The sequence below is a fragment of the Cuculus canorus genome, chromosome 22 (assembly GCF_017976375.1).
Source record: "Cuculus canorus isolate bCucCan1 chromosome 22, bCucCan1.pri, whole genome shotgun sequence".
Lineage (NCBI taxonomy): Eukaryota > Metazoa > Chordata > Aves > Cuculiformes > Cuculidae > Cuculus > Cuculus canorus.
In genome coordinates, this window is record NC_071422.1 from 8,649,325 (window position 1) to 8,676,858 (window position 27,534).

At 59.0% G+C, this 27,534-nt stretch overlaps 1 protein-coding gene across 28 annotated transcripts in view; it reads left to right on the plus strand.

Moving 5' to 3' along the window:
- Positions 1 to 27,534, plus strand: part of MACF1 (microtubule actin crosslinking factor 1) — a 140,145-nt gene that overhangs the window by 16,995 nt on the left and 95,616 nt on the right. For 17 of the 28 annotated variants that reach the window (XM_054086201.1, XM_054086204.1, XM_054086205.1 and 14 more), the window contains exon 1: positions 25,403 to 26,428. In XM_054086201.1, the coding sequence (XP_053942176.1) occupies positions 25,418 to 26,428 (1,011 nt within the window). In that variant the 5' untranslated portion in view covers positions 25,403 to 25,417. Of the gene's footprint in view, positions 1 to 11,500; positions 11,619 to 15,156; positions 15,245 to 17,320; positions 17,383 to 18,513; positions 18,604 to 21,143; positions 21,222 to 22,921; positions 23,015 to 25,402; positions 26,429 to 27,534 lie in introns of those variants that run through there. The other 11 variants (XM_054086206.1, XM_054086218.1, XM_054086217.1 and 8 more) reach the window with 3 other exon arrangements.

Here is a 27,534-nt window from a genome sequence, read left to right on the forward strand (position 1 = left end):
TTTTGCCTGTGCAGGTCCCACCGGCCATGAGTGCACAGTGGCACCGGGAGCAGAGCAGCACGTTTCGCCCTGCCTTCTTTGCAAAATCCTTTCCCGATGCTCTGCCCTCTCCTGCCGTCCCAGGAGAGCCAGCCACGACACCCGATCTTGCTGGGCTGGCCCCTGGCAGGTGGCTGGAGGCGGGCAGCCGTTGTCCAGCGGCAGCGACAGGGCGACAGGGCAGTGGCTCGGTTTACCTGGTGCTCAGGCTGCAGCAGGACGGGATGCTTCCCTTGCCTTTTTCACGCTTTCTTTCTTTCTCTTTTCCCTCCCTGCTCTCAGAGGAGCTTTTTGCTCTTGGAATCCCATCCAGCCTCACCCTGCTGGTGGGATGCGCCAACAACGAAGGCGGTGAGGAAAGCAGAAGGCAGCCGGGATGCCACCAACCCCACAACGCTCTCATTGACTTGCCCCTTTTTGCAGCACGGCCTCGGCACAGCCAGGCTTCGCCAGCTGATCCTGCTGTGTAACAAAGGGGAATCAGTTGCATGTTTAATTTAGCAGGGAGCCAAGGGAGTTGTCGCCCGGCGTGCTGGCAGCCTCCCCACCCTCCCGTGCCGGGGCTGACTGAAGGGTTAATCCCGCAGCTCCGTGCCTGACAGCTGCCCTGAGTTATCGCGTCCGGGAGTCATAGAATTCACTTTCTTATGCTGGCGCGGTATCCATCATAAATTTTTCCTAAGCCTCCTTGCAGCTGGCACTGGGAATCAATGTAAGCGGAGCCCGCAGTCGCCGTGTGCGGGGGACGTGGCCGGCTCCATCCTGCAGCCATGCTTGTCCCACTCCATCGGCAGCTGGAGCATGGCCGGGCGCTGGGTGTGGGTGCCAGTGACCCTCTCTGCGTTTCAGGGCTGCTGCTAAAGTGCCTGTGACCCCGTGGGGCTTTTGGCCCCGTCTCCAGCTGCAGCACAGCAAATTTCCATCCTGCCTGTGTGAGGGAGGTGTTGAGGAGCCGCGGTGGCGTTATTAACCATGTTTACAAGGTGACTGCTGATCCGGCAGCCTTCCTCTCTCCAGTTGCTGCCCAGAGCCCTGCTGGGAACGCTGGTTCCTGCATCCTGGTGCTTATGGTACTTTTTGCTCTTGCAAGCCTGTAGTGGGAACACAAAAACAGGGATGGTGAGTCCCCAGGAAGCCAAATCTGCACTTTTGGGGCTGTTATACTGTCTCTAGCCTGAGTGATGCCAACTCCCTGGCTGTCCCTAGTTGCGTTCGCCACAGCCTGTGGTGGCTTTGGTTCAGAAAGAAGTGCAGGCAGGGAGATAAGAAAACTGCATTGTGGAAAGGGAACGGGAATGCTCAGGAGGGGTGAGAGAGATCTGAGCGGGCACAGCTGCCCCTTTCGCACTGCTGGGGCACTTGCCGCTGCATCCAAACGCAGAAGGGCAGTGCAGGCCGTTGTGCCCACTGGCATGGAGACGGCTGTGCTGGGCATCTTGCTGTCTCCGTTTGGCATTTGCCGTGGAGTTGAGTGTGCTCTTCAGCGCTGAAAGCAGCCCCAGTCAGGCTGGCCCTGTGCTGTGGGGCTGGACAATGCAAAGGAAGAGAATGTTTTATTGCTGGAGACATTTCTTGTCCCCTCTCCCCCCTCATCTCTATTCATCTCCCCAGGGAGGTGGAGGCAGCAGCGGATATTGGAGCTGGGAGTGTTTCATATGTAAATGCCCGTGTGTGCAAGTCCAGGCCCCTGACCCCTCGGCGCCGTGCCAGCATCCATCGCTGTCAGCCCTGCTGGGTCTGGGCGAAGGCCTTCAGAGCATCCTGGTGCCCCGTGCCCGCCCAGCCAGGATGGGGCCAAGAGGCCCTGCTGGATCCCCGCTCTGCATGGGGACAAAGGAAGCTGCTCCGGGATAGACCCCAGCAGCCACTGCCCCGTGAGTTCAGGGTCACCTAGCCTTTCCACACACTCTCCATCTCGGGTTTCCCCCAGAGCCTTGGGCTCAGCTCAGGAAACCCATTCGATTACAAATTAATTGCTGGGTTAATTTTACTGGTGGCACAGGATGGCGGGTTTCACTTTGAGGAGTTTGTTGTTTGCTTGGCAGCCAGATAAAATCCAGCCTCGTCCTTCTCCCGTGCGTGCTGGCTAATCTCCTAGCTTCATCTGACCTTGGCGCTGCCACGTGTTTTCCCCAGGGGAACCGGGCTCAGATTTTCCCCATGGCCAGGCGGCCGCGAGTTGGGGTGTATGTGTTCCTGCTGCCTTCACAGCGTGCGTGTGCCCCACTCTGCTGGGTTCCTGCTCTGGAAGAAGAAGGATTTTTAGGTGTGATGTGCTGGGCGGGAATCAGAGCGGTAGGCCCGAGCAGCATCCTGCCTTGTCCCTGTGTGCCACCATCACTGTTTGCTTTCGTCCCATCCTATGACAGCTTCCCTGAGGAGCAGCCCACGCCGACGCGGACCAAGGTGGCCGGGCGTGATAAGAGATCCAGGGCCGCCATCTGCCCTGGCCGCTGCGGGCGGAGGCCCCGGAGGGGTTTGGTTCCTTTGCCAGGCGGAACTACCACAGCCACCCCATGAGGTGTCCCCGGGAGCCCCGGTGTCTCCAGCACAGCCACCCAATGAGGTGTCCCCGGGAGCATGGCCGGCTGGGGGGACTGCGGACTGTGCCCTGACTGAAGGCTCTTGATCAGGGAGGGCAGGGATAGGACAAGGGGAACGATTTTCAGCTAAAAGAGGGGAGACTGAGATGAGATCTTAGGGAGAAATGTTCTGCTGTGAGAGTGTGGAGGCCCTGGCCAACCGTGCCCAGAGCAGCGGTGACTGCTCCATACCTGGAGGGGTTCAAGGCCAGGTTGGATGGGCCTTGGAGCCCCTGATCCAGTGGGAGGTGTCCCTGCCCATGGCAGGGGGTGGAACTGGATGGGCTCTGAGGTCCCTTCCAACCCAAACCATTCCATGATTCTGTGGTCTGGTGATTTCAGCTCTCACACCGCTGCCTGGCTGTGTCAGAGGTGGTTTTTGCTCCAAAAGGACCCAACCGAGCTTTCCTAAGAGTATTGGATGGGTTTGGGTCAGGCTGGTGGGTCGCAGCAGACCTGGAGCTGTGCTGGTGCTGGAATGAAGCAGGCGGAGCGATGTTGGCAACTGGATTATTTCATTAGTTTTTTAATGGGGATTAAGTTTCTCTGCGGGAGAGCGGGTCTCTAGGGAACAGAGGTTTCAGGCTTCTGCCTTCCCCGGTTTGGTTTGGCTCTTTTTAATCCCAAATTCCTCTCTGCTTCTGAACGCCAAGGCCAGCCCAGCCAGAAGCTGGGGTGAAGCGTCACCTCAGAGCGCGGTGCAGCCATGAATAAAGCCCTGGCTGATCCTTGGAGTGTGGAAGAAGCAGGGCCACATCCAAATCCTGGGCAGGCGCCGTGGGGAGGTAGCTCTGGGTGCCCTGCTCCCCAGCCCTGGCTTCTCAAGTCGCCGGACCCCCATGCTCTGGTGGAAGGGTGCTGGGGGTGGCTGATGGAGCAGGCGGTCGCCCCCTTGCCTGCCTCCCGCACAGCGTTAATCAGGTTTGTCACTGCTTAGTTTGGGACAGCTAATGAGATCAAGGCTCAAGGTTGCCTGTCCGCCCTCTGCTTGTGGGGGAAAACAGGAGAAGCAGCTGCTCGCTTCTCTCCAGCTCCTTTCCAAAGCTGGGACCCTGAACATCCCCTGTTGCGAGCCCTGGGCTGCTTCGTGGGGTGCAGCGGGGTCTGAGGGCAGCTGTGTGTGGACACAGCTTCCTACCGGCACCTGTGGCTGTGGGTGATGTGCTTGGGCCGCACGCTCCCCTTGCCTGATCACCTGGTGTTCCCCATCACTGTTTGCTGGGATTGGAGCTCGGGGTCCAGAGCCAGGGCTATCAGTGTGGCCGTGCGTGGGCAGCTCAGACAAGGACATAGCAAAGACCCCATGCACATTGCGAGGAGCCTGAGCAAACAGAGAGCTTACACGTGCCCCGGACAAAGCACACCCAGTTCCCACTACCCTAACATTTTCCCATTTCTCCCACTGCCAAGCAGCCCACGGTTGGCGTTGGAATAACAACCCTCTGCTGAGACACCGAGCCCTTTGTTAGCTGGCAGAAAAGGAGTTTTGATGCTGGTGATCCCTCCGCCCCCTGGCTTTCCTGCTCTCTAAGCCACCACTATGGGAAGTGCAGAGCTTGGCCTTGAGTGGCCGATGTCGATCCCACATCACGGCTGCGCGGCTCTGACCGGGCTCTGGGAAAGCACCCAATGCTGTCTCCCCGCGAGTCCTGGGGGCTTGGCTGTGCTGGGGCGCAGCTCGGTACCCCAGCCGGCTGCCCTGCCGTGGAGTCCGGCCCATCTGAAAGGGGCTGGAGCCTGGGAATTACTGTGGGGGATCTTTCCAGGACTTGGGGGATGTTTTCTAGGGTTTGGGGCATTTCCTGGTGTTGAGCCCCTGTGCAGGCAGTGGGAGTAGGTGCAAGATGCAGGCAGTGCTTTGGCTGCCCTCTGGCACAGGGTTCTGCTGCTCTGCTCATCTCCTCCAGGGTTTCTAACAGATCTTATGGTGGGAATTTTTGGGGTGTTTTATGTTTTTGTTTGGTTTTGCAGGGTTTTCTCCCTGCTGTGGTGCCGGCAGGGCGTGCTGGGAATTATGGAGTGAGTGTTCACCTCTGTGGAGGTGTGTGGCTCTCTGGAGGTGTGCAGTGTTGTTCCAGTGGCCAGAGGGGCAGGGAGGGCCCGGAGATGGCATCGCCGCCCTCCTCCTCCGTAGGCTGAGAAAGCTGCGCCCTTGCCGTGTCGGCACAGGCACCGGGAAGGCATGCGGACGTGTGTGTCCTCTTGCACATGGGTGTGCGAGCCAAGCCTCCTCCACACCCAGAGCTGGGATGGGGCCGCTCACTTCCAAAAAACAGGAGTGTTTTCTGCTGGGAGACCTTTGCTCTTCCTCCCCCTGTGCATCCCTGATCTCTGGCACTGGCTTCGTCTCCTCCGTCTTGCCCAGCAGATCCGTGTGCATTGGGAGCTGCCCTTGCTGCCTGGCTCTCTGCCTCCCGACGTGCAGCCTTTGTCTGCGCCCTGGTTGCCAGCAGCTGCCCATCCCCTGCTCCGTCCTGCCTTCTGTCAGGGTGATGCCGCTGAGTTGATGCCGGCTCGCTGGGGTTCGGTGCTTTCCCAGAGCCTGAGGTGCATGACCATGAGTTTCATGGCATCATTTAATGAGCCAGCATGGTGTGGCTCCCTGCCAGCGTCCTCGGAGGGTGACAAACCAGGGGAGGCTTCCGAGAAGTGGGGAAGCGATGAAATAATGCCAGAACTGCTGCATCAGCAAAAACCCATCCGGGGAGGCTGCCAGGCGGATCGATGGAGGTTTTAAACACTGGGAAAGGAGTGGTGAGATCACCCTCACCACCTCCTCAGTGTGACGTGCCTGGTTCCCTGCCGGAGGGAGGGTGAAAAAGCCTGGGCAGTGCTGGACAAGCTTTGGATGAGACGTGTCTCGGATGGTGTTGCATGCACGTGGCTTGGCAACGCTGCCAGCTGCGTGCGGGAATCTGCTGGAGTCTGTGTTGCAGGAGAAGGGAGGCTTTGGGGGACCCATGGCGGTGAGGGAGCCTGCCCATGCTGGGGCAACAGAGCCGACAGTGCTGGTGGCTATGGATGCCCCTTGGAAAGGTGCTCAATCTGGGGCAGGAAAAAGCAGGTCCCACCAAGGAGAGGAGGCTGGGGCTGTGTGCCAGGGCCCTGAGGCCACCAGCTGCTCTCCTTGCTGTGGGAGCTGCGGGATCCAGACGCACACCTCCCTGCTGGTGCTGTGAAGGGCAGTGGGCTCTTTTGGGGGCATTTCAGAGTGTCTTGAGGCCTTGTGGTCCTGTTTGCTCTGTCCATCCCATCTGAGTCCCCTTGAGCGACCCCAGTTTGGGTGTCACATTCTCATAGACCCTGGAACTGCCTGTGTGCTGAGGGATTCCCACTCCTCCTGCCAGGAGCAGGAGTTAATGCTGAGCTGGGAATGTTGAAGCTAGGTGCAGGTGGCGGTCCTGCTTGGCTCTTTGTTTTACGGACTGGAAATGGTCAGGAATGACCTTTGCTTCCAGCCTCACCTCCAACTGACTTATCCCTGCCTGCTGCCTCCCTCTCCCAGCAGTGCGGCGATCCTGGGATCCCTGTCCTATGTTCCCGCACTGCTCCAGAGCAGCACTGGCTGCAGGGCGGCCACTCAGCCATGGGAAGGGAAGTCTGGGTTTTTATTTTTTAAGACAGAATTCTTATTTTGGTGCCCAGATGTCTGCTGGAAAGGGGAACATCTTCACTCTTATCACCAGCGCTTCCTTTCGCCGTTTCCTCAGAACTCAGATTTTACTGCCAATGGCAGCGGGGGCTCTGATGCTTCCCCGCTCCCGTCCCTCTCCCCGCGCTGTGCTGCATCCAGCCAACTTTTGGCAGTGGGAGCAACGCCTCTGCCGAGAGATCTGCAGTTAAATGCTCACTCGTGCTGCCCTCTTGGTGCAGATTCTGGTCTGGGGGGGCTGGTGTGAAGCAGCTCCGGGCTGGAGAGGGCAGTCCTGGTCATTATGAGTGGAGCCCAGCGCGAGCCCCTCCTGTTCTCTGTGCAAACACAGGGGTGACAATGGGGCTTTCAGTGCCTCTGTATCTGTGCAGGTCCTTCTCCCTGGGCAAAAACCCTGCTTCCACAAAACGGTGCTCAGGAGGTTGTTTTTTTCCAGGGCCGTGTAGAGCGTTGTTTCCTAGGAGGTTTTGTAGTTCCAGTTTTCCTGTGCAGGTGGGGAGGTCCTGGCCCAGGTTGCCTAGAGTAGTGGTGGCTGCCCCATCCCTGGAGGTGTTCAAGGCCAGGTTGGATGGGGCTTTGGGCAACCTCATCCATTGGGAGGTGTCCCTGCAGGGGATGAAACTGGATGGGCTTTGAGGTCCCTTCCAGCCCAAACCATACCAACCATTCCATGATTGTATGAATTTCTCTAGACCTCTTGCAGCCCCGGGGTTCAGTGGCGATGCCACAGGGCTGGCACAGGACCCTGTGGACTTGTCTCCATCTCTCTTAGTGGAGCCGCGGCTGCTCCAGGATGATGAAAGCCAGAATAAAATATTCAATGTGGGGAATGCGCCCACTGTGCCAGGAGCCGGAGGCGTGCGGGCAGGGCCCGCCGGCTTGCAAGGGGATAGGTGGCTCTGCCTGCACACGCACGGGCGGGTGATTCACCACCAGCAGGAACGCTTTATTCAGAGCAGAGGAGCTTGTCTCGCAGGGATGCGCTGGGCAGCACCGGGAGCCGCCACCTGCCTCGTTCCACCTTGTTTTTAATAGCCCCGATCACAAGAAAACATCATCTTTGTTCTTGCTTTCCTTTCCCATGGCTCCTGGCGCCACACAGGGTGGAGTGAGCCCTGCACCCCGGCAGGGTCCTGCCCGTGCTTGCCGGTTGCAGGGGGTGCGCCAGCACAGTGGATGCGCTCTGCAGCCCGGGACGGGACATCCTGAGCTGTCTGTCTGTCTGTCCCCAGCAGCGTTTGCTGTTTCCAAAGAGGGTATGATGCTACGGGTTTAGCCAAGCTCTGGGTTTTGCAGGGGAAAAACCATGGTCTAGGGGGGAAAGACCCTGGCTTAGGCTGCTGGGGGGCACATGTGGAGTTAGGGGTGCAGGGGATTTTCTCCCCATCCAGTCCCAGCAGAGGCCAGAGCTGAGCTGGGCTCCTTGCCCTGTGCCACAGCGGGACCTGTTCCTGGGGAGCCGTGGGGCATGTGTGTCTGCGATTCATCCGAGCATCCCTGATCCAAAACCCGGAGGCTCTTTCCCTTCCCTTCCTCAGCAATTCTCAGATGCTGCCAGAAGTGACTGAGATCGGCCCTCAATGCTCCCAGAAAGGAGGAAAAAACAACATCAAGCGGAAGGCATCACAGAGGAAGCACAGCAGGAAACTCGGCTCCTGTGCTGAGAGCTTGAGTTTGTGTGTGCTCAGCATCACAGCCGGACAAGGCCCTTTCCTGCTGTGGGGAGGGGGGTGACTCTTGCAGGCATAGGGCGACCTTGCTGGGCACAGAGACCCCGCTAAAACCCATCCAGGTCCCCTGATGCGCTCACGGCTGCTTCCACGTCCCGCGGTGCCTGCTATGGGCAAAGGGGGGCTTTGGTGGGGGGCACTGGCGGGCAGCCCTGTCTGCTCTGGGCACGGGGCTCCAGCAGACCCCTGGAGAGATGCTTCCGACAGGCACAGCACCGCTGTGTGCCCGCTCTGGCCATGGTTTCCAGTGCCGTCTGCTGCGGCGTTTGGACAGTGCCACCTGGCTGCCACCTCCCCAGCTGGGAATGGTGTCCCTGTCCGGAGCCCCTGCGCCTGGGCTGCCTCCCAGGGATGGAGAAGCATCCCCACGGCATCACCCACCCCGATGCCAGGTGTCTCTGCACCTTCAGCAGTGCCAGGGCTGCGTGGGCTGTGCCCAGCTCCCGTGTGCCGCTGCCCGGCAGCTTCCCAGTCATATAAGGAGATGCCGGGAGCCGGCAGCATGTCGGGCAAGCATTACTCACCGGGGAGGCGCATGGCGGGGGGGCTTGGCCCCACGGAATGCTTGGCTGGAGCCAAGGGTGACTCAGCTCCGGCTGAGCGGCACTGGAGCAATGGGGCGGGGGTACCCGTTCCGTGGGGCACCCTAAAACCTGGCCAGGGAGGTGGGGGAGCAGCACAATGAGAGGGGAAACACATTCCGGGTGATGCACCAGGAGGGAAAATGCTGGTAAAACGAGGCGTGCACTGCAGGGTGGGGAGGATGGCTCTGCTCCCCAGATTCCTGTGCAGGTGGGAGGCGGGTGTCCGCTCCCCACCCCTTTCTGAGTCGCGGTGATGGTTGAAGCGAAGAAAGCTGCATCGTGAGGAACTGAAATGAGCTGTTTGTGTTTTGTGGGCACAGGGCTGATCCCCTCAGATGAGTGGCTGCATCCGGGGCTGGGTGTCCCCTGGAACCCCGACAGTCACCCCAAAACCTGCTGCTGGCTCCCCGCACCCCAGCTCTGCCGTTATCGGCTTCCTGCAGCAGGTGGGCTGAGTGTGGGGAGAGCAGTATTAAATGAAGTGGGATGCGATGGGGACCACCAGTGTCCTTGGGGTGTCCTGATCCAGGGGAGGGATGTGTTTATACGTATAGAAATATCCATTATTTACACGTAGGTGTTTATATATAGATATAAATAAATGTATATATTTATATATGGTTCTATATACATTTACAGTATTTCCTTTGCCCAAGGCTGCAGCTGGCAGGGCTCTGTGCATTTGATCGGCCCCTCTATGTGTGCAGCACCTGGGAAGCAGAGGAGTGATGGAGCCCTCATCAGAGCAGCCGATGCAAGGCGATGAGAAAACCAGCTCCTGCTTCCCAGAGCCTTCTCTGCTGGCACATCCCAGCAGCAGCGCCGTCTGCCTTGCAAGGCACCAACTGCCCCATGCAGGCTGCACATGGGGCCATTTATGGTGGCCTCATGCCTGCCGATGCGTTGCTACTCCTGTCTGTAACAGAAAGCAGATTGCTTTAGACAAAGACTATGTGGGGATATTTGTCATGCAGGCCAGGCTGAAGTTCTGGAAAATATATTGCAACAGCGCCGAGCCCTGGGTAACTGTGTTCTATCGCCCGTTTCTTTAGCCTGAGGAGCATGAGGAGGTGACGGGTGGCGTGAGTCCCTGTGGAGCTGTGCAGCCACTGGGTCCATCTCATTTTGCTTAATCCAGATTGGGCTGGAAAGGGATCTCAGAGCCCATCCAGTTCCACACCTACCACTGGATCAGGGGCTCCAAGTCACATCCAACCTGGCCCTGAACCCCTCCAGTGATGGTGTAGCCACCACTGCTCTGGGCAACCTGGGCCAGGGCCTCCCCGCCCTCGCAGCAAAACGTTACTCCCTAAGATGTCATCTCAGTCTCCCCTCTTTCAGCTGAAAACTTTTCCTCTTGTCCTATCCCAGCACTCCCTACTTGATGTGGTTTCCTTGGTGGGCCTGGCTCGCTTGTGGCTTTTGGGTGTGGGGAGCTACTTGGGGGTTATAGATACAATATGATATCAGCCTCTGCTTGCATCTGGGAGGACCCCCGACCTCATGTGGTTTCACCATGCCATGCCGTGGAGCTGGTACCACAGGATTGTGGCCAGTCCAGCACTGGCCGTGTGCGAGCCTGGGCTCCGGGATCTCTTGGCGAGCCAAGCCTGAGCTGGGCTGAGGTTTCGCGGGTCTGCAGTCCCGGCATGCTGTCCTCCTCTAACGGCTTTCTGCTTGGCTGCTGAGCACTGAGCTGAACAGAACGGTCTTGTCTGAGCGCTTCTGGGAAGGTCAAGGCAAAAACTGAGCGTTTCATTCCGTAGAACTTTTTATCTCAGAGTGAGTCTCTTCCCCCAGGAGCTGGTGAGGGGACCCAGCCTGGGCTTGGGAAGAAAATGGGCTTTGTGAGGAGCCTCGCTACAGCGTTTGCTTGTGGTTACAGTGGCAAAGGGGCGGGGGCCATGTGGCTGTGCCACCCAGGGCTTGCTGCTCTTGGTTTCCCTGTGCTGTTTCTGTACCTCTGCTGCCGGAAACGGTTCTGAAAAGAAGCGAAACTGCCAGAGTGCTGCCTAGCGGGGTCTGGCCGTTAAGAAACAGGGCCAGGATGCAGTCTGAGCACACAGGGTGTGATGCTGGGGCAAGTGGGGCTGCAGGGATTGCTGGGAGTTGTTTGCCTCTTGTGTTAGAGCATCTTCCGTGTTTCCTGAGGCTCTGGGGTGTCCTGGCAGTTGATAACTTTATCTCGGTGCATCCAGGGAAACACACTTTGGGTACCCAATACCCAGAAACGCAGATTTGGTCTCCTTTGCTTTTTCCCTTCTTGCTGGGCAGGTTTCCTGTGAGCAGCCTGGGCACCAAGGTGCCTGCTGCCACTCAAGTGCTACCGAACCACTGCTGGCATCTCCCAGCTGCTTCCTCCTCCATCCCGGCTGTGTCAGCATCACGGGTGGCCTGCGGGCAGGGGATGCAGGGCGGGGGGCTGGCTGCCACCCGCTTTGAGGGGCAGGATTTGTGCTGCCGCCGAACCCTTGTGAGCAGCCGGGTGTTGCGGTGATGCCGGTGCAGCAGCTGCTCCTGCTGATCCCCCCTCACCGAGGCCGCTGCGGTCGCAGCCGGCCTTCCAGCGGGCTGGGAATGGAATTTGAGGAGATGACGTCTCTCCCCCGAAGCGGGGGGGATGAAGTTTGGCCGTGTGAATGCCGAGGAGAGATGTTTGAGCCGGCCTGACGCTTGCGTTCCCCCTCCACCCGCCCCTCACCAGCTCCCAAATCTCCCTGGCCCCGTCCCGGTGACGCTGGCCGTCCGTGAGCCCTGCCAGCGCCGGGGACGCAGCCAGCTGGAGGCGAGGCGCAGCCAGGAAGTTTCGGAAGTTTCTGCAGCAGCGGTTGGCCCCCTCATCCCCTCGCCCTCCTGGCGATGCTGGGATCCAGCAGCACTGGCTTTGGGCGAGAGAAATCGAGGATAAGGGGCTGGAAGTAGGGGACGATGCCTCTTTCGGAGAACTCCTATCTGCCACCCGCTGCCTTTGTCCTGAGTCACGTCCTGGGCATCGCCGGCGTCCTGTACTGGAGGAGCCGGAGCAGAGAAGGTAGGGCTGGCCCCACGGGGGGAGTGTGCTAAGATGGCCGCGTGCCGCTGCCGGCAAGGGTCAGGCAGTGGCACAGGCATGGCCGACGGGGAGGTGGGAGGGGGGACGTGATGGTGGGGATCCTGCGGGTGGCCCTGGTCTCCATGAAGGCAGGGGGGAAGAGGTTTGGCACCTAAATTTGGCCTCGCCGCCCATTCCCTGCGCCCGTGAGGGTGGGAGCGGCTGGGATGGTGGTGTCTGGCTGGGGACCAGGATGGTTTTTGTCTCAGCACAAGCGACATGTGGCTGCGGTTCTGCCTCTCGTCCTCTGCCCCGGTGTAGGCAGGCGTCCCTCCTACTGCTCGCCACGACAGCAGCGCCCGGGTTTGCTACCGGCAGCGGGAAGACGGGGCCCTGGGAGCTGCTCCTGGTGCTGGCACGGGCCGAGTGGCTGGAGTGACCCTGCCTCAGTTTCCCGAAATAGGGCTGGCACATGAGCAGTGCCCAAGGAGTGTGAGGATTTGTTACAGGGTGTGCAATAGCTTCAGGCTCTGGACGAGGGCTCAGCAGCTCCTTCTCTGTCCTGACCTTTTCCTACTGGGATTTGTTTGTTTTCATTCCTTCGTCTTTTTTCTAGCAGGGCTTGTTCTCCCCTCTGCCTCCACATGAGGCTGTGCGCCCACGTCCGTGACTGATTCCCCTTTTCTTTACCTTTTTCTGTGTGGAGGAGCGGGGCCTCAGAGCCTGGGCAGCACAGAGGGATTTTTCCCCCAATATTGGTTTGGGAGACATTTCTTCCCTCCTTCCCAAAACTGCCAAAGAGAGATATTGAGACTGGGTTGCACAAACGTGCCCTGTTCCCTGCTAACCCAGCCCTGCCACAATTCCTTCTGCTGACCTGAGTTGCCCTTGGCGTCCAGGCAGTGTTGGGCAGTGACAATTCCATCTGGAGCTGTCCTGGTCGCTTCCCAGCACGACTCCCAGTCCTCACCCCTGTACCACACCAACCTGCTGCTCCTCCCTACAGGAATCCATCCCTTTGGGGAAATAACCCTGGTGCAAGCGTTGCGAGCAGCCAGTGTGTTCCACGTCTGTTTTCCTTCGTCCCTTTTTCCCAGCAGTGGTCAGGGAACAGCCACCCGTGGGTGCAGTGCCCTGGGAGACAAGGGTCACCCTGCAGCAGGTTTTCATTGCCCTGCGGTGCTCATCCAGCTCTGCCAAGCACCCGCCCTGTCTCCTTCGCATCGCTGCCTCTCAGGTGCCGCCCTCTTTGAATATCTGGGTGCTGGAGCGTTTTCCGCTATGGGTATGTTGTGCGTTCTTCCAGGCCAAATCAGGCACCGGTTCCTCTTCCAGTTTCAAAGGTGCTGTGAATCCTGCCCGGTCGGCTCTGCTGTCAGGATGTGTTATGTCAGACAGCGAGCTGGCAGCCAGCGCATTTCAAACACCTCGTGCTCCTGAGCCAGCCATCTTTTTTGCTTATCCTCTGTCTTAAAAGTGCCACGATAAAACAAAAACAAGTGAGTTCCCATTCTGTGCTTGCCTTGAAGGAGTTCAAAGTGAGAGCCGTGGGCTTCAGCACTTTTCAACTGTGTTTCTAGGCAGTTATACCTAACAAACCCCTCCTGCACCCCAAGGCTGCTCTTGCCAGTTGATACACAGAACTGCTTCCACACCGAGCATGGGCTCGGAGATGTCCTCAGGATCTTCGTGACTTCATCCAGCGCAGTTCCCCGTCTGACATCTGTGTTCCTTTGGCTTTAGAGGGAATTGACGAGCAGGAGCAGAAAGCTTGGGAGCCCCTTCCAGGCTTTATTCCAGCGGGAGAGACTGAAGAGCTGGGGGGGCGGATGCTGAAAACCGAGGCTCCTTCCTGAGATGGCAAAGGGCTGGAGCACTGGAGAGCCTGATGCCAGCCCCTCTGTCCTGGCCAGGCACTGTCTGTCCCGCTGGCGCCCAGGGCTCCCGCAGCAGCTAGAGGCAGGAGGTGAATGGTGATGGGCTCTGACAGTGAGCAAGGCAGCAGTGGTTGAGCACATCCTGAGGGGAGCAGCGGCACACGGCTGGGTGTGTTGGGAGCTGTGAGACTGTGATTTTCACTGGTGCTGTTGCAGCAGGGTCTCTGTTTGCTGGCAAGGTTCTCTGCCTTACTGCCCCCAGCCTCTGCTCTGTGCCCCATGTGCAAGGGAACCCAGCGCTCCGCAGCTGGTCTCTCCTGCCCGCTGGCTTGTCTCTGGAGCGGTGAAGATTCCCTCCAGCCATGCCCTGCCTGTGGTCTGGGCCATCGCCTCTGCTCCCTGTCCCCCTGTCCCTAGTCCAGGGCTGACCCTGGTGACAGCATGGAGCGCGGTGGCCGGGGCCACCAAACCACCGCTAGAGAACGCACATGGGGTTCTGCAACAAGTTGGTTATCAGGGCAACTCTGGAAAAGATTAGCCAGTCAGAGATAAGCTCGCAATGCCTTAACATCATTAGTAAGCAGTAACTGCATTATTATTAGCTCAGACGATAGTGCAGTGCGGGGTGGCGAGGTGTAATCTGGTCCGAGCCCAGGAACCACGCAAGGCAGGGGAGATGGGAAAGAAAAAGAAGGAGAAACCCCCATTTTTGTAGGCGATGGGAAGTGGGAGTGCACCGAGGAGCTGCTGGCCTGTGGACACCCCCTGGATTCAGCGTCAGAGGTGCCTTGCTGCAAACGCTGTGTGTGCGACCTGGTGACGCACCCTGTCCCTGCGTGCTCCCTGTGATGCTCGGGGATGTGCTCCTGCCTTCGCCCCGCAGCAGCCCGGCTCCTCTCATCCTCCTGGCCGGGACAGTGGGGCTCCCGCCAGCAGCAGGGCTGCAGAGGGATTATATTTAGAAGAAAAGGAAGAGAGGTGGTGATAAGGAGGCCCCTGTTATCTCCCTGCATGCCAAGCGGGGCTGCGACGGGTCCTGGCTCCAGCGCTTCGAACCAGGGAAATGGTTTGGGAAGAAGCAGCAGAGGCGCAGGCGGGAGCAGAAAGAACAGCTCGGCATTGTCCCTCCCGGCCCCGGTGCAATTAACTGGAAAACAAGACGAGGAAAAACAAGCCAAGAGCCTGCCGGCAGTGCAGTGCCTGGCTCCCAGGGCGAGCCTGCATCTGCACCCTAGCCTGCCAGCTCTCAGCTGCTGGGACCCACACTGCGCTCCGCTCTTCCCTTCCACTGCTGCAGCTTTGCTTGGAGCTTTCCAAGCAGCTTTGCCGGCCATCGGGACCACGGGGCGGTGAGGATTTTGCTGGCACAGAGCTGCCACACTGGTGGTTCCCCCGCTGGGAGCACCTGAGGAGCGAAGGTCGAGCAAAGCAGCCGTTGGTGCCATGGTGGGGTCTGCGGTGATGCCCTGGAGGAGGAACAGCCGGTGCCCGTGCCGGGCACAGCGGGTGTAGGAAGTGGTGCGGTGGGAGGGGCTGCGGCCAAGAAGTCACCTACTGGCAGTTGATGAGCGCCACAGTTGATGAGCGGGTGGTGCTGCCAGAAGACCCTTCCCCAGGAACCAGGAGGCAGCCACTGCTTTGCCGAGACCCGGCGCTCTCCAGCCCAAGCTCGAGCCATGGAGAGGCGGCATCTCTGCGGGGAGGAGAGGCGGCTGAGCGCCTGCCTGGTGTGCCGGATGTGCTGCATGGGTTCGTACCCACTGCCCTCTCCTTCCAGCCTGCAGACAGCCCCCACTGTGCTGCCGGTGCTGTGCCACGGCCAGGGGATGGCTCAAGCTTTATCCACCCCAAATTAATGCGAGGGTTGGGAAAGGACTTGGCACTGTGGCTCCAGGGGGTCGGGACAGGAAAGTTCCCTAAAAACACATGGGGGTGACGTGGCTTCCTATTGCAGGCTGTGGCCAGCGAGCACTGTGGCTTAGCCACATCATCCCAGGAAGCTGTGCCTGATGGGGTGGGGAGCAAGGGCGGACGGAGTTTGTCCAGCGGGCAGTTTTCGGCACATGGTTGCGGGCCTTGGCGGGAGATGAGCAGAGCATAGGGGAGGTGTGGAAGGCTTCACCGGTGCCGCACCACGTGTTTTATGGTGGTGCTTTTGGGTGGGGGAAGCCATAGGATGGAGGAGGAGGAGGGATGTGAGATGGTGCTTGTGAATCTGCGTGGATTGAGATGTGGGGAGGTTTTCCCGAGAGCCCTTTGGGCCGTGTCTAGCCAGGCAGTGCAGGGACCACCGCCCTGAGCAGGGGATGTGGGGCCATCTGGGCAGGATGCGCAGCATGGCTGGAGATGCCACTTTTTTCCCTTTTCTTGAGGTTTGGCTTAGAACCCAAGCAAGAAGTGGTCCTGCCTGGTGGACCGTGGCGTCAAGGGGATGTCCTGGGGTCGTGGGTCTCATCCCTTCCCACTTTATCCCAGGGATCCCGTCGGCTGGGTGGGGCAGTGCTCAGCAGATTCGACTGGGATCTGAAATTCACCCTTCGAGCAGAGATTCACCTCCTTTTGCCACCTTCTGCGGGGCTGGACCAGTCCAGAACCGTTTGGTTATCAGCTTCGTGTTCCAGCTGATCTTCACTTACCACCAGCACCGCAGTCCTGGCAGCACATGGGAGCAGCGCAAGTGGGTTTGCCAAAATCCTGCTGCTCCCAGCACCGCTGATGGGGGTTGACAGCTGGTGGTGGAAGAACACTGTGTAAAAGCTGGGCTGCCTGTGTGCAGGGTGGTTCTTCAGGCCATGGGCAATGTGCTCTTCTTTCCTCCAAGATGATGTGGTTAAAACCAGGGGATCCTTTTGGCATAGGGCTGAATGCCAGGGTTGCTCTGAGCCCTCCTCACTGCCCGGGCACAGGGAGGTGGGGACTGAGCAGGACGCTCCTGTGTCCCACAGGACCCTTCAGTGCTGCAGCCCCAACTGTGCCCTCTTGTTTCTCCTTGTTTGCCTTTGTCTTGTGGGATGTTATGTTTGCACTGAGAACTGATGCCGACAGCTCCCCCATCCCCATGGCTGCTCAGCATCACCACGAATCAACCGTCCCATCACCTGTGAGGCTGCTCCTCCCCAGGGACTGTGATCCCCTGGGATGGCACCCACGTTGTCACCCTGTCCCACTGGCGCTGGCAGCTCCCAGCATCCTGCCAGGGCGCCCTCGGCTGAGCCGCAGGATGGAAATAAACGTTAAATCCTGACAATCCAATGAACCAAAAATACAGCGACAGAATAAGCTGCTCATGGCAGTGCCCAGCGGGGGCTGGGTACAGGGCATCCGTGGGGTTTATGTAATGTGCTAACCCTCCCAGGAGCAGGCAGGGGAGAGGGACACCCACCCAAAGCAGAGGGCTCAGGCAACCCTCCTCTCCCTGCACTGCATTCCCCAGGGGACAAGGAACAGGGCAGTGCACAGGAGTCCCAGCCAGGGGTCACAGTTTGGTGTCTCAGTGGCCACTGACTGCTGCAGCTGTACCCATCCTAATCATCCACATGGCTTTGATTCCAATAACAGTATTTCGCCCCAAAAAGCAGCATATTTTGTTCTGGCTGTGCAGATGCTCCTGCCTCCCTGCCCAAGCAAGCCGTCAGAGCCGCGTGAGTGGCCCTGTCCCCCACTAACCCATGAATAAGCAGCCTCTGTTCCCTGTGCGGGTGCAGGATCCGTCCAGCGGTCCTGGCACTGGCGGCGATTCCTCTGTCTCTTCCCCTCATTTCAAAGTCATTTGAGTTTCTGCATGAGAAACCCTGACTAAGGGCTGCCTTTGTCTTCTTTTTACAGATGAACGGGACAGAGTCCAAAAGAAAACCTTCACTAAATGGGTCAATAAACACTTGATGAAGGTAAGAGTCACGTATTTCATTATAGAGCTGCTTACATGACCGTCTGTCTGTCCGTTCTGGCTCAGGACTACAGAAAAATGCCTTTTTTTTTGGTCTGGAGATTTTAACATTGCCTTTGAGCATTTGTACCCATCTGTGCTGAGATGGCAGCGGTGGAAATGCGCCGGTGCCTTTGGAGGGCACTGCAACATCACCGTGCAGCTCTTTTTACTGCATTTCCCTCCTCAGCGCCCAGTCCTTGCTTTAGTTCGAGGCTGCATCCCTGCTTGGGACAGCCAGTGCGCAGGAGGGGATCCTGGCGGGCGCTGCTCCCAGTTGTGTCCCCAGCCGGGGCAAAGGGGCTGCTTTGTCTTTTGAGGGGTGCATGGAGGGGATCCCAGAGAGTGCGAGGGGTGATGCCTGCAGCTGTAGGGAGTCAAGCGGGATCAGCATCGTGCCACAAGATACCTCCTGCTTGTCTTTGTTAATGCCATATGTTTTTAATTAATTCTCCATTTGAAAATGAGTCATCATTTGGGTGTTGGGTGTCAGAGTTGTGTTTTTTTGCCCACCCCTTTGCAAATGTCTTTGTCAGGCTTTGAGCTACCTTCTAAAACTTCCAAAAGAGGGGAAAAGGAAAATCTCGAGGCCATGAGCTTGAGGTTGCTGGCAGAAACATCAAGGGGTTCCCAGCCGAGGCAGAGTTGGGGCAGGGTCTGGGGGTCAGAAAAGCGGGCGCAGGGGACGCACGCCACCAGCCACCACCCTGCACCAACCTCCCTGCTCCCAGGTGGAAGCTGCTGGCCGTGGTTCGGGAGTGCTGTGAGGCAGCGTAAGGCATTAAACCACTGCTTCCGAGCAAGCTGTTCCTGCTGTAGGGGTCTGAGGACAATATTATGGGGTGGCCTGAAGTGCAGAAGGTTGAAGAGTTTGATCTTGTGCGTAAAATTGGCAGCAGCTTCTGCCAAATCATTTGGGAAATGGGAGGCTGCTTTCCTTAGTGGTAATTCTGGAATAACTGTTTTACATGGACACGGCTTGGATAGAGGCGCCAGCTGGCAAATGCTGCTGCCTTCCCCTACGCCCTGGCTGATAGCAGGAGTGTGCAGGGAGGCGTGCGAACCCTGAACCTCTCATCCCTGCTCTCCACAGGTGCGCAAGCACATCAACGACCTCTATGAAGACTTGCGAGATGGCCACAACCTCATCTCCCTCCTGGAGGTACTTTCGGGAGTGAAGCTGGTAAGTCCCTGCGGCTGGGCCATGACGCTGCCCCCGAGCCCCCTCTGTCCTCCCTGGCTCCCCTCCGCTCCCAGCATCAGCCGTCATTTCTCATGCCATAGTTTTGTTTTCAAATGTCTGTCATTATTTCTTTTATTATTACTATTATTATTACTTTATGTATTTTCACTCAGACCTGCGTTCCCCAGGCTGATTTTCCAGTACCACCAAAGCATGTGATCAAAGCTGCTGGCTTATGGTGCCCTGGGCAGAGCCCTCGCTTTGTGAAGGCTGATGTGCCTTCGTCTTCTAGATTTGGTTCCATATTTAAAATAACAGATAACAGTGCCTTTGAGTAAAACTCTGTGTGACAGCACATCCAGCAGTTTAGCTCAGATTTGAGACTCCTGCCCTGTCAAGTGATCAAGCGATTTGGAGCAGTCTATGACATGCAGACCTCTTCCTACATCTCGAGCATCACAGAGTCCCCCTCCCTCCTCCTCCTCCTCAGACAGACACTCTCACTCAGCTCTGGGAAGATCCCGGTTGCTGCAGCAGGGGAGCACAGCAAGAATTGTTTTAGTTTTCCCCTAAAATAGGATCTGGGCAAAGATCTCCTAACTCCTTCTGTTACCCTCGGAGTTGCCAAGTCAGATTTTGTGGGGGCTGAAAAGTTGGATCGAGCTTCTTGTGATCCAGATAGCTTCCTTCTCTGCAAAGCCGGAGGGGAATTTCCATTCTGGAGCCCAGGGTGTGTGGAGATCCACCCACCGTCATCCCTGCTCTTTCGTTGTTCGTTTCACCTGGGTGTTGCATTTTGGTTTCCATTCTGTCTCCCTGTCGTGTCACCCTCCTGTCGCTGCTGTCCCTCCCCTCCTCGTTAGCAAATAGAGCCGCCAGTGCAGAGGAGCCTTCGCCTGGTGAGAGCACCGGCCTGGTGCCGTGCAAGCAGTGAAGAGCATGAGGAGGAAGATGATGATGATGAAGAAGTAGGTTGAGTTGGCCCTGGCCACAGCGTAACTGTGGCGGACACTGGAGTGCTGTCAGATAGTCCAGTGCAGCCCAGCACTGCTGCAGGCTCCCACCTTCCCCTCTTTTCAGTTGGTTTTGGTGAAACCAACCCAACTCGCCCCGGGCAGCTGCTCCGAGCAAGGGGCTGTGGAGGGGAAGCTGTAAGAGCGGAAAGGCAGCCGATGATGCAGTCCTGGTTCCCAGGCTGCATTCAGGTTAACTGGATTATCTGGGTGTGCATTGCAGTGTTGGCTGCAGGCAGGGCACAGCACCACCTGGAGTGACCGCATGTGTCCCACCACAGGGCGGGAGGGACAGGGACAGCTGCTCACCCTTCACTGCATGGATGCGCTCTGGGCACGGGCACCTTCTCGGGGCTGATGCCACCATGGGACGCGGGGTGCGACCGCAACCCCGTGCATGTGAGTGGAGCCGGGAGCCAGCATGGCCTGGCCCCAGCCCAGGGTTTCCCTGAAGGGGCCAGACCCCAAACCCCTGCCTGGGTGCAGGAGGAGGAGTGTTTTCCATCCCCCTGCTCTGAGTGATGATTCCCCTGTGCACGGTGTCCCCTGGAGTAGCATGGGAGGAGCTGAGGTTGCAGCGCCTTCCTGCTGGGCTCCCCTCCCCTGCAGCCCTGGAGATGCCCCCCTTCGCAGAGACAGCTTTTCACCTTCACGCTGGTTATGGAAGGTGACTTGGGATGTCCTGGCAGTTCAGAGCATCTTGGTGCTGCCACATATTGAAGCTAGGACCAAGATCTGGGTGTTGATCTCTCCCTCCTGTTGATTCGAAGTAGACCCATCAGCCGGAACACTTTCCCTGTCCACAGCTCAGCCTCTGGTACCTCAGAAATTCCCCCACCTGCAGCAGCAGCAGCGATGAGCGCAGCCCAGGGCATCTCCTTCATCCTCCCTCCCCAGGGGTTCAGAGATGGCATGTGAGGCAGCAGCGCCTGCCCATGCCCAGGAGGAGCCAAGCTGGCTCTGCAGGGGCTGATGCTGAGGTTGGGGTTTCTCTGCCAACAGTGAGGACAATGGCTGGTCCGTGCCTGGGTCCCCATGTCCTGCTGCGGAGCCGACCTCCCTCTGCTTCCACCTGGATGGGTCGGACTCCACCTGCTTGAGCAAGTCTCTCTTAGCTGAGCCCTCTCCCCAGCTTGCCCAGCTGACCAGGGGGCGGGTGAGATCCTGCCCTGGGGTCTTGGAGGCTGAGCCGGTGCTATCTGCTGCCAGCAGCCTTGCAGTGCAGGGCTGGGAGCCTGGACACAGGCCCTTGCGGTCTCAGAAGAGGTTGAGGTCTCAGGCTCTTCCTACCTCCGTGCCACACCAAGGGCTTTTTGCCCTCTTCCAGCAGGATTGTGCATAGCAATGACTTTGGCGCCAGAAGAAGGAAGCAGAGCAGGGTGTGTGGTTGCATGGAGGTCACAGCAGCACAGAGTTGGGCGCTGCCACGGGCAGCTCCTGGGGGTGTGCAGGGAGCAGCTCTGCATGCGGGTGGCTGCAGGCCCGGCCCTGCGAGCCTGTCCTGAAGCTGCCATCTCTCCCTTCCAGCCGCGTGAGAAGGGGCGGATGCGTTTCCACAGGCTGCAGAACGTGCAGATTGCCCTGGATTTCCTGAAGCAGCGACAGGTAAGGGCTGACTGATTTAGGCTCATCCAGAAGCAGAGCTGTGTGGTTTGTGGTTCTTTTCCAAGCCGGGGCTTGGGAAGGGTCAAGAAGTAGCACCTGCCTGTGCTGGGGTGTGCCCATCCCCACCGTGCTGGGGCCAGGTGAGAAGGGCTGTGCAGGGACGTCCCACACAGATGTTGTGTGCTCTCAGAACCGCCCATGTGGTGCAAAATTGGGTATCAGAATGAGGGACCAGGCTTCAGTTCTGAGAGGGGAGTTGCAAACATCACCAACAGCCACCTCTGCACCCCAAAAGCCTCAGCCAGGGCTCCCTGGCAAATCCTGGCAGCAGGGATGGGGACCTGTGGCGTGTCCATGCCTTCCCACCAGCTTTGGTGGAGATGATGGGGTGGCTGGGCTCCTGCTCAGCCTCGTGCAGTCACGGCCTTGGCGCTGGCACAGCTGGGTGCCTCTTTGTGCAGCCTCACCCCTTGGGATGGCAGCACGGACACATGTTCCCTCCATGCTGCCCTGGGCACCAGCGCTCTTCGGCTTTCGGGCTACCTTGACCGCGCTTTGGGAAATGCTGGCCCCGCAGCGCCTGTGCAGCTGGTGGAGACCAGGCCTCCTCCACACCCTGGGGCAGACCTGGAGCGGTGGGATGCAGTGAGACTTGCTGTCTCCACAGGTGAATCCCCCGCAGCCCCAGGGCTGGGTGTCCCGTTCCGCCTGTTGGGTCAGGTCTCCCCGCCTCGATGCTCTGATATGCTGAGATGATGATAAATCCTACTGCTTCATGCTGAGCAGAGATTTTTCTCTCTCTGCTGGCCTGAGGGCACTGAATAGATTTATGCATAAGCCTCGCTCCCAGGAGGATGAGCTGGGAGAATAAGCCACTTCCAACCCCTCTGCCTCACTCCTCCTCAGCCCCTTGATGGAGACATTTTGCAGGTGGCTCCTGGGAGCTTGTTTCTCTCCTTGGATGGAACACCTCTTCCCTTTGAAGCTGATGGGGTGGTGATGGTGGTCTTGCTGGGGCATCTCAGCCTGGATACTCCTACTAGAGATTGTGGGGTCCTATTGAGAGCTGGGGAGCAGGGACACCCCTGAGGGTGGTGGGGAGAAGAGCCCAAAGCCCACGGCATCTCCTGGGATGGTGGCTGCAAGGAGCAGCAGCTGGGCAGCACCACTCCAGTTTGTGTTGAAGGCTGGTTCTCCTGGTGCTACAGGCATCACCATGGGGTTCAGGGGCTGCCCCTGCCTTTCAGCTCTGACCCTAGAGCAAAGCAGCTGGGAGGGAGCATCTCAGGCACTGTGCGGGGCTATGGTCGGCAGAGGCAGCATTGGCGTTTCGGCCTTCGTTAGGGCTGATTGGGCAGCAGCCCAGTTCTGGACCAGGAGGGAGTTGATAAAGCTCAGCTGTCCTCTTTTAACCAATCTCTGTGGTCTGTAGCTGTTAAATTATGCAGCAGTCCTCCGGGCTTCTGGGATGAGGTCCTTGCTTCTCTGTGTGGGCTGAAATAAAGCTGTTAAGTATTGGGGAGGCACTTCTGGATGGAGAGTGCTAGAGACAGGAAAAAACCTCCCATCCCCGCTGCCTGAGCCAGGGCACAGAGAGCCATTCCTGCACCTTTGGGAAGTGCTGGGGTCTTGTGTGTCTGCTCCCCTCTGGAGCACTTGGGGTGTCCTGGGGAGCTCTGACCTTGTTGCTTCTCTTTCAGGTGAAGCTGGTGAACATTCGCAATGATGACATTACGGATGGCAACCCCAAGCTCACGCTGGGGCTCATCTGGACTATCATCCTCCACTTCCAGGTAGGACATGAGAGTTCCTTGCTGAAGGACGTGGGGCGGATGGTGGGAGCCCTGGCATCCATCTCTCCACGTGTCTCGTGGCGATGCTGGCATGCGGGTTGGTGTGGAGGATCAACACACATCGCGGTGTCATGGAGACCAGTGTCAGAGAATAGTAATGCCCTTTTCTTGTTATTTACATAATGAAATCGTTAATGATGGGCTGTGTGTGGTGCCTCCTGGTCAGTATCAGGGCTGTTGGTGGGAGCTATTTGCTTCTCTGAAGTGTCTCGAGAAGAGGAAACATGGAGGGGGCTGCCGGGGGACAGGCTAAGCTCCCACCCATGCGGGGCATTATTCCGAGGAGCTGATGGCCCGTCGGGTAGTTGGCACAGCCATAGGATCTTTTGTTGAGATGGAAAATGTCAGCTCCGTGACAGCAGTTCAGGTCAGGGATGGGAGGAGCGCTGTGACTCAGCTGGGGTGCTGGGAAGTGCACTTAGGACCATCTCTAGCAATTGTGTGCTAAGGATGCTCTTGGAAAACAGTGTCTTTAATAGCGTCATATTATCTGGTTGTAGCTTTGATGTCCTCAGGGGAACGATGCATGGCCCCTAAAGCCAGCACTGTGTTGCACATGGGTCTGCTCAGCAGTGCTGCTGCCAGCAGTTCGTTAGTGAAGTGCTGTTAGCTCTGGGGTCATCTCCACCGCAGGACCGAGCCCCTGGAAGCTGCTGCAGCGGGCCTGGCTTTCTGTGTATCCCTGCCGGCATCTTCCAGATGCGGCTGGCGCTGGCTCATGAGGAAGCTCCTCGGTTTCGGAGAACAAGCAGGCAGTGCGCAGGGAGCTGCTGCCTCGCCTGGACCCACGCGTGTGCCCATGTGCTAGCCCCCTGACCTGTGTTTCTCAGGCAGAAGCTTTTGGGGGGAGCGTGGGGATACGCTGGGCGTAAAGGCTGCTGACAGGGCAGCTTTGGCCCTGGGCGGCAGCCGGGGTCGAGCAGGGTGCGGATGCTGATGAGTCACTGTCTCCTCTGGTGAGGCCCTGGCTGGTGGCACCGCGTCCCCACTGTCCTCACGGTGGCCCTGCCGCAGTCCATGCTCTGCTGCCGGGTCCCTCTGCACCTCGCTGGGAGGGGGCACGGCCGTCCAGCGGTGGGAGAAGGAGGGTGACGAGGGGACCCTGGGGAGCAGGGCTGGTGCTGGTGAGCCTGCGCGTCCTCCCCGCCTGCACTAATGGGATTCTTTCTGGGGTTGTAGCTCCATTGTGAACCTCTTAATCCCCGGCGTCCCAGCGCCGCTGCTGGGGACAGGCGGCTGCGAGAGCCCCAGGGAGGGGCGCAGGGTGGGCTTGGTGCTGGGGGCTGGAGCAGTGAAGGTGTGGGGGCTGTGCCTTGTGCCCTGGGAACTCTTGGGGTCACTGGGTCCCTTACCCATCTCCTGGGTTGCTCCTCACTGAGCACTTCTCCCATCCTAGCCCTGCTCACTGGGGCGGAGTTCAGTCCCTCCATCTTTGTGCTCCCTGCTCCCCATTTTCAATCTCACCCCCACTTTTGGAGCGTGTTATCCTGCTCTGGTCCCTCTGAGCTGGTGAGTGGAGCTGGGATGCTGCAGGCTTCTCAAACCCCTGCTCTGGGCAACGTTCAGGGCAAGAGCTGCAGCGGAGGCAGGAGCTGCAGAGAAGAGGCAGGACATGGGACTGGATGGGATGGGGGCACTGGGAGCGCCAGTGCTGCTGTAGCCTGGTGGGACTCCCACCTGCAGCGATGCTGGGTCCCCAGGGCGCCTTGGGCTGCCGCTCTGTGCCCAGAGCGGGGTGAGCCTGGCAGGAGGGGGGTGCACGCGGGGCAGCCTCTTGGGCTCACGGTGTTTAAGTGTTAAGGACCAAACCTTTTGAATTGGAAAGACCCCCTCTGCGTGGTGGCTCCCCATCCCTGTTACCATGCATGCAGAGCTGCGCTGACTCCTCCCTGCTTTTTTTTTTCCCCGTTTCTCTCCCTCCCATTCCTTTATTGTACCTTTGCTTGGGTTTTGTGGGTTTGATTCCCCCCTCCCCAGCCACTCCCGCTCCCCCTCCCTGCTCCGCTGCCTGGTTCCTGCTCCCTGTTTGTGTTGGCGAGGGCCGTGCTCCAATTACCTCATATTTGGAGAGAAGGACGCCGCAGCCAATCCCTGCTCCCTCTGCTTTTAGGTCAAGTGATTTCTGAACTGCAGTGAGATGCTTTGAATGTGTCTTCTCGCAGCGCCCAGGCTGTAAGATGGCTGTCTGGAGCGGCAGCAGGGCTGGCGGGAGGGAGCGCCGGCGAGCGGCAGCCCACGGCACGGTGTACGGCGTGTGGCTGAACCGATGAAGCCCCACTCGGGATTTGTCGGGGAGCCGGTGACTCGCTCAGCTGCGTTCCTGCCGGCACCGGGGAGGAGGAGATGGGGAATTCTCTGGGCTGCGTTAAAGAGCCGAAGGAAAAAGCTACAGGAAAGGCACCCCTGTCTCCCAGAAAAAGGGTCCGCTTTAAACGGAGGCGGAGGGGGAAGAGGAGAGCAATGCCAGAAGCATCCCCGCAGGATGACCCCCCAGCCCAGGAGGGTGCTGAGGATGAGGAGGTACTGAAGTCGAAGGCAGCGCCATGGCAGGAAGGAGGAGAGGAACCCCCCGGGAGCTGGCATGGCATGGGGAACCCCAGCGCGGCATCCCTGCAGCCCGGGCTTATCGTGCAGGTGAAGGAGCGGTTTCAGGGGGAGGTGCAGAGGGCTCGCCTGGTCCTGGAGCCCCGGCGGCAGGCTGCGACAGGGGCTGCCCTGGAGGAAGGCACCACTGTCATTGCCCGCTTGCTGGACAACCCAGCTGAGAAGGACTGTGAAAAGGCGGTGAGCCAGCTGGTCGAGCTGCAGAGGAGAGGAGCGGGCAGCCGCCGGGCTGTGCTGCTGCCCCTGCGCGGGGGCACCGATGGCTGTGCGGGGGGGCTCCTGTCCCCGGCAAGCACCATGTCCGGCAAGGAGCCGGCGAAGAACCGGGAGCTGGGGGCCAGCAGCACCCTGGATGCCTGGGGGAAAGGAGGCAGCAATGATCCCAGTTCCAGCGCTGCATGGACCTGCTCATCCACAGCAGAGCCCGGCACTATTTCAGAGCTGTCTACGCCATCCCCCATGCTGGATCAGCTGGAAAATCCCAGTGTGAGGAGAACCTCAGGGTTAACATCGTCTAGGGCCAGGGAGGGAGACGGCCATGGACTGCCGGCGTCCCGCAGCCCATCCTCCTTCAGCGGGCGCAGCGGTGGCGCAGCCCAGAGCTCCTCAGGGTACGGCAGCGACCCGGCACACCGGCCAGCCAAGGTTGCTGGAGTTGGTGAGACCACAGCATCTCCCTCTGAAGGTGGTGGCAGGCTTGCAGCGGAGGGCCAGGCTTGGAGGGGGAGCTCGGGGAGAGCCAGAGGAATGGTCAGTGTCTGCGTGTGCCCTTGCCCTCTTTCTGGAGTGGGATGGGGACCCGGTCAGTGGATCCCAGCTCCTGGCGTCCCCTGAGGATGGTCACCCCGTTGAGGTGCAACCTTGTGCCGAGTGCGGGTGGGAGGACTGTGGGGCAGGAAGCTCCCAGAGCCTTTTCCCCTGCGAGCATTTCTGCTAGGAAAGAATCCCCTGGGGAACAACCATCCCATCCTCTGCTCCTGGTGTGGGCAGCAAATCTTGCTGGAGCCAATGGGTGTGCCCGTCACTCACAGGGGCTCTCGGCGCCTTTGCTTTTGCTTTTGCTTTTGGCAGCGGTAGCACACGTGCCCGTGGTGCTGCTGGGGCAGGTGTGAGTTTGGGGTGTTTCCTTCCTGCCACCAGCGCTCAGCTTCCCGTTGGGTGACAGCAGGTGAACGTGGAGGTGTGAGAGGTCTGCCTGCTCCAAGGGGGCTCCGAGAGGAAGAGGAGAGTATGATGCTGTGTTTTGGAGCCTGTTGTTGCTGTTTGGAGATCGCTCTTTGGGGTGACAGGGCAGGCAGAAGGTGTCTTTGGGTTTGGTGAGCTCTGCAAGACCCAGGACAAGTGTGTGGTCAGAGAGGCTGGAGCAGGGCTGTGGCCCCTGGTGCCTTTGCCAGGTTGGTGTCATAGCCACCCTCTGGCCTCCAGCCTCCCGTCACCGGTTGCTTGATGCTCGAGGCTGACATTGAAAGGGTTTGGAAGAGGCTGGGTCCAAGTCCCCTGAGTTTCTGCGCTCTCTTCTCGCTGGTGCCTCCCTAAATCTTTGTCCTGACACGGGCATGTGAAGAAAGGAGGGTGGAGCTGGTGCCACATCCTGCGCCTCATAAGAGCATCTCTAGGAGGGTCTCCTGCATGGGTGCCCTCGGGGAAGGACCCAGCGACTGGAGAGCTCGGGTGCACTGTGAATGATTGAAGATAAGAGATTTGTCTGAGCTGGGTGCGAGGGAGCTCCCCGGTGGGCAGCGGGGCTGCAGAGCCCAGGTGGGGCACGGCCCAGAGGTGGCTTCGCGCAGGGTCTCATTCTGCTTCTAATTAAGAGCTGCTGGGTAATCAATGAGGAGTGCTGGGCCAGCAGAGGT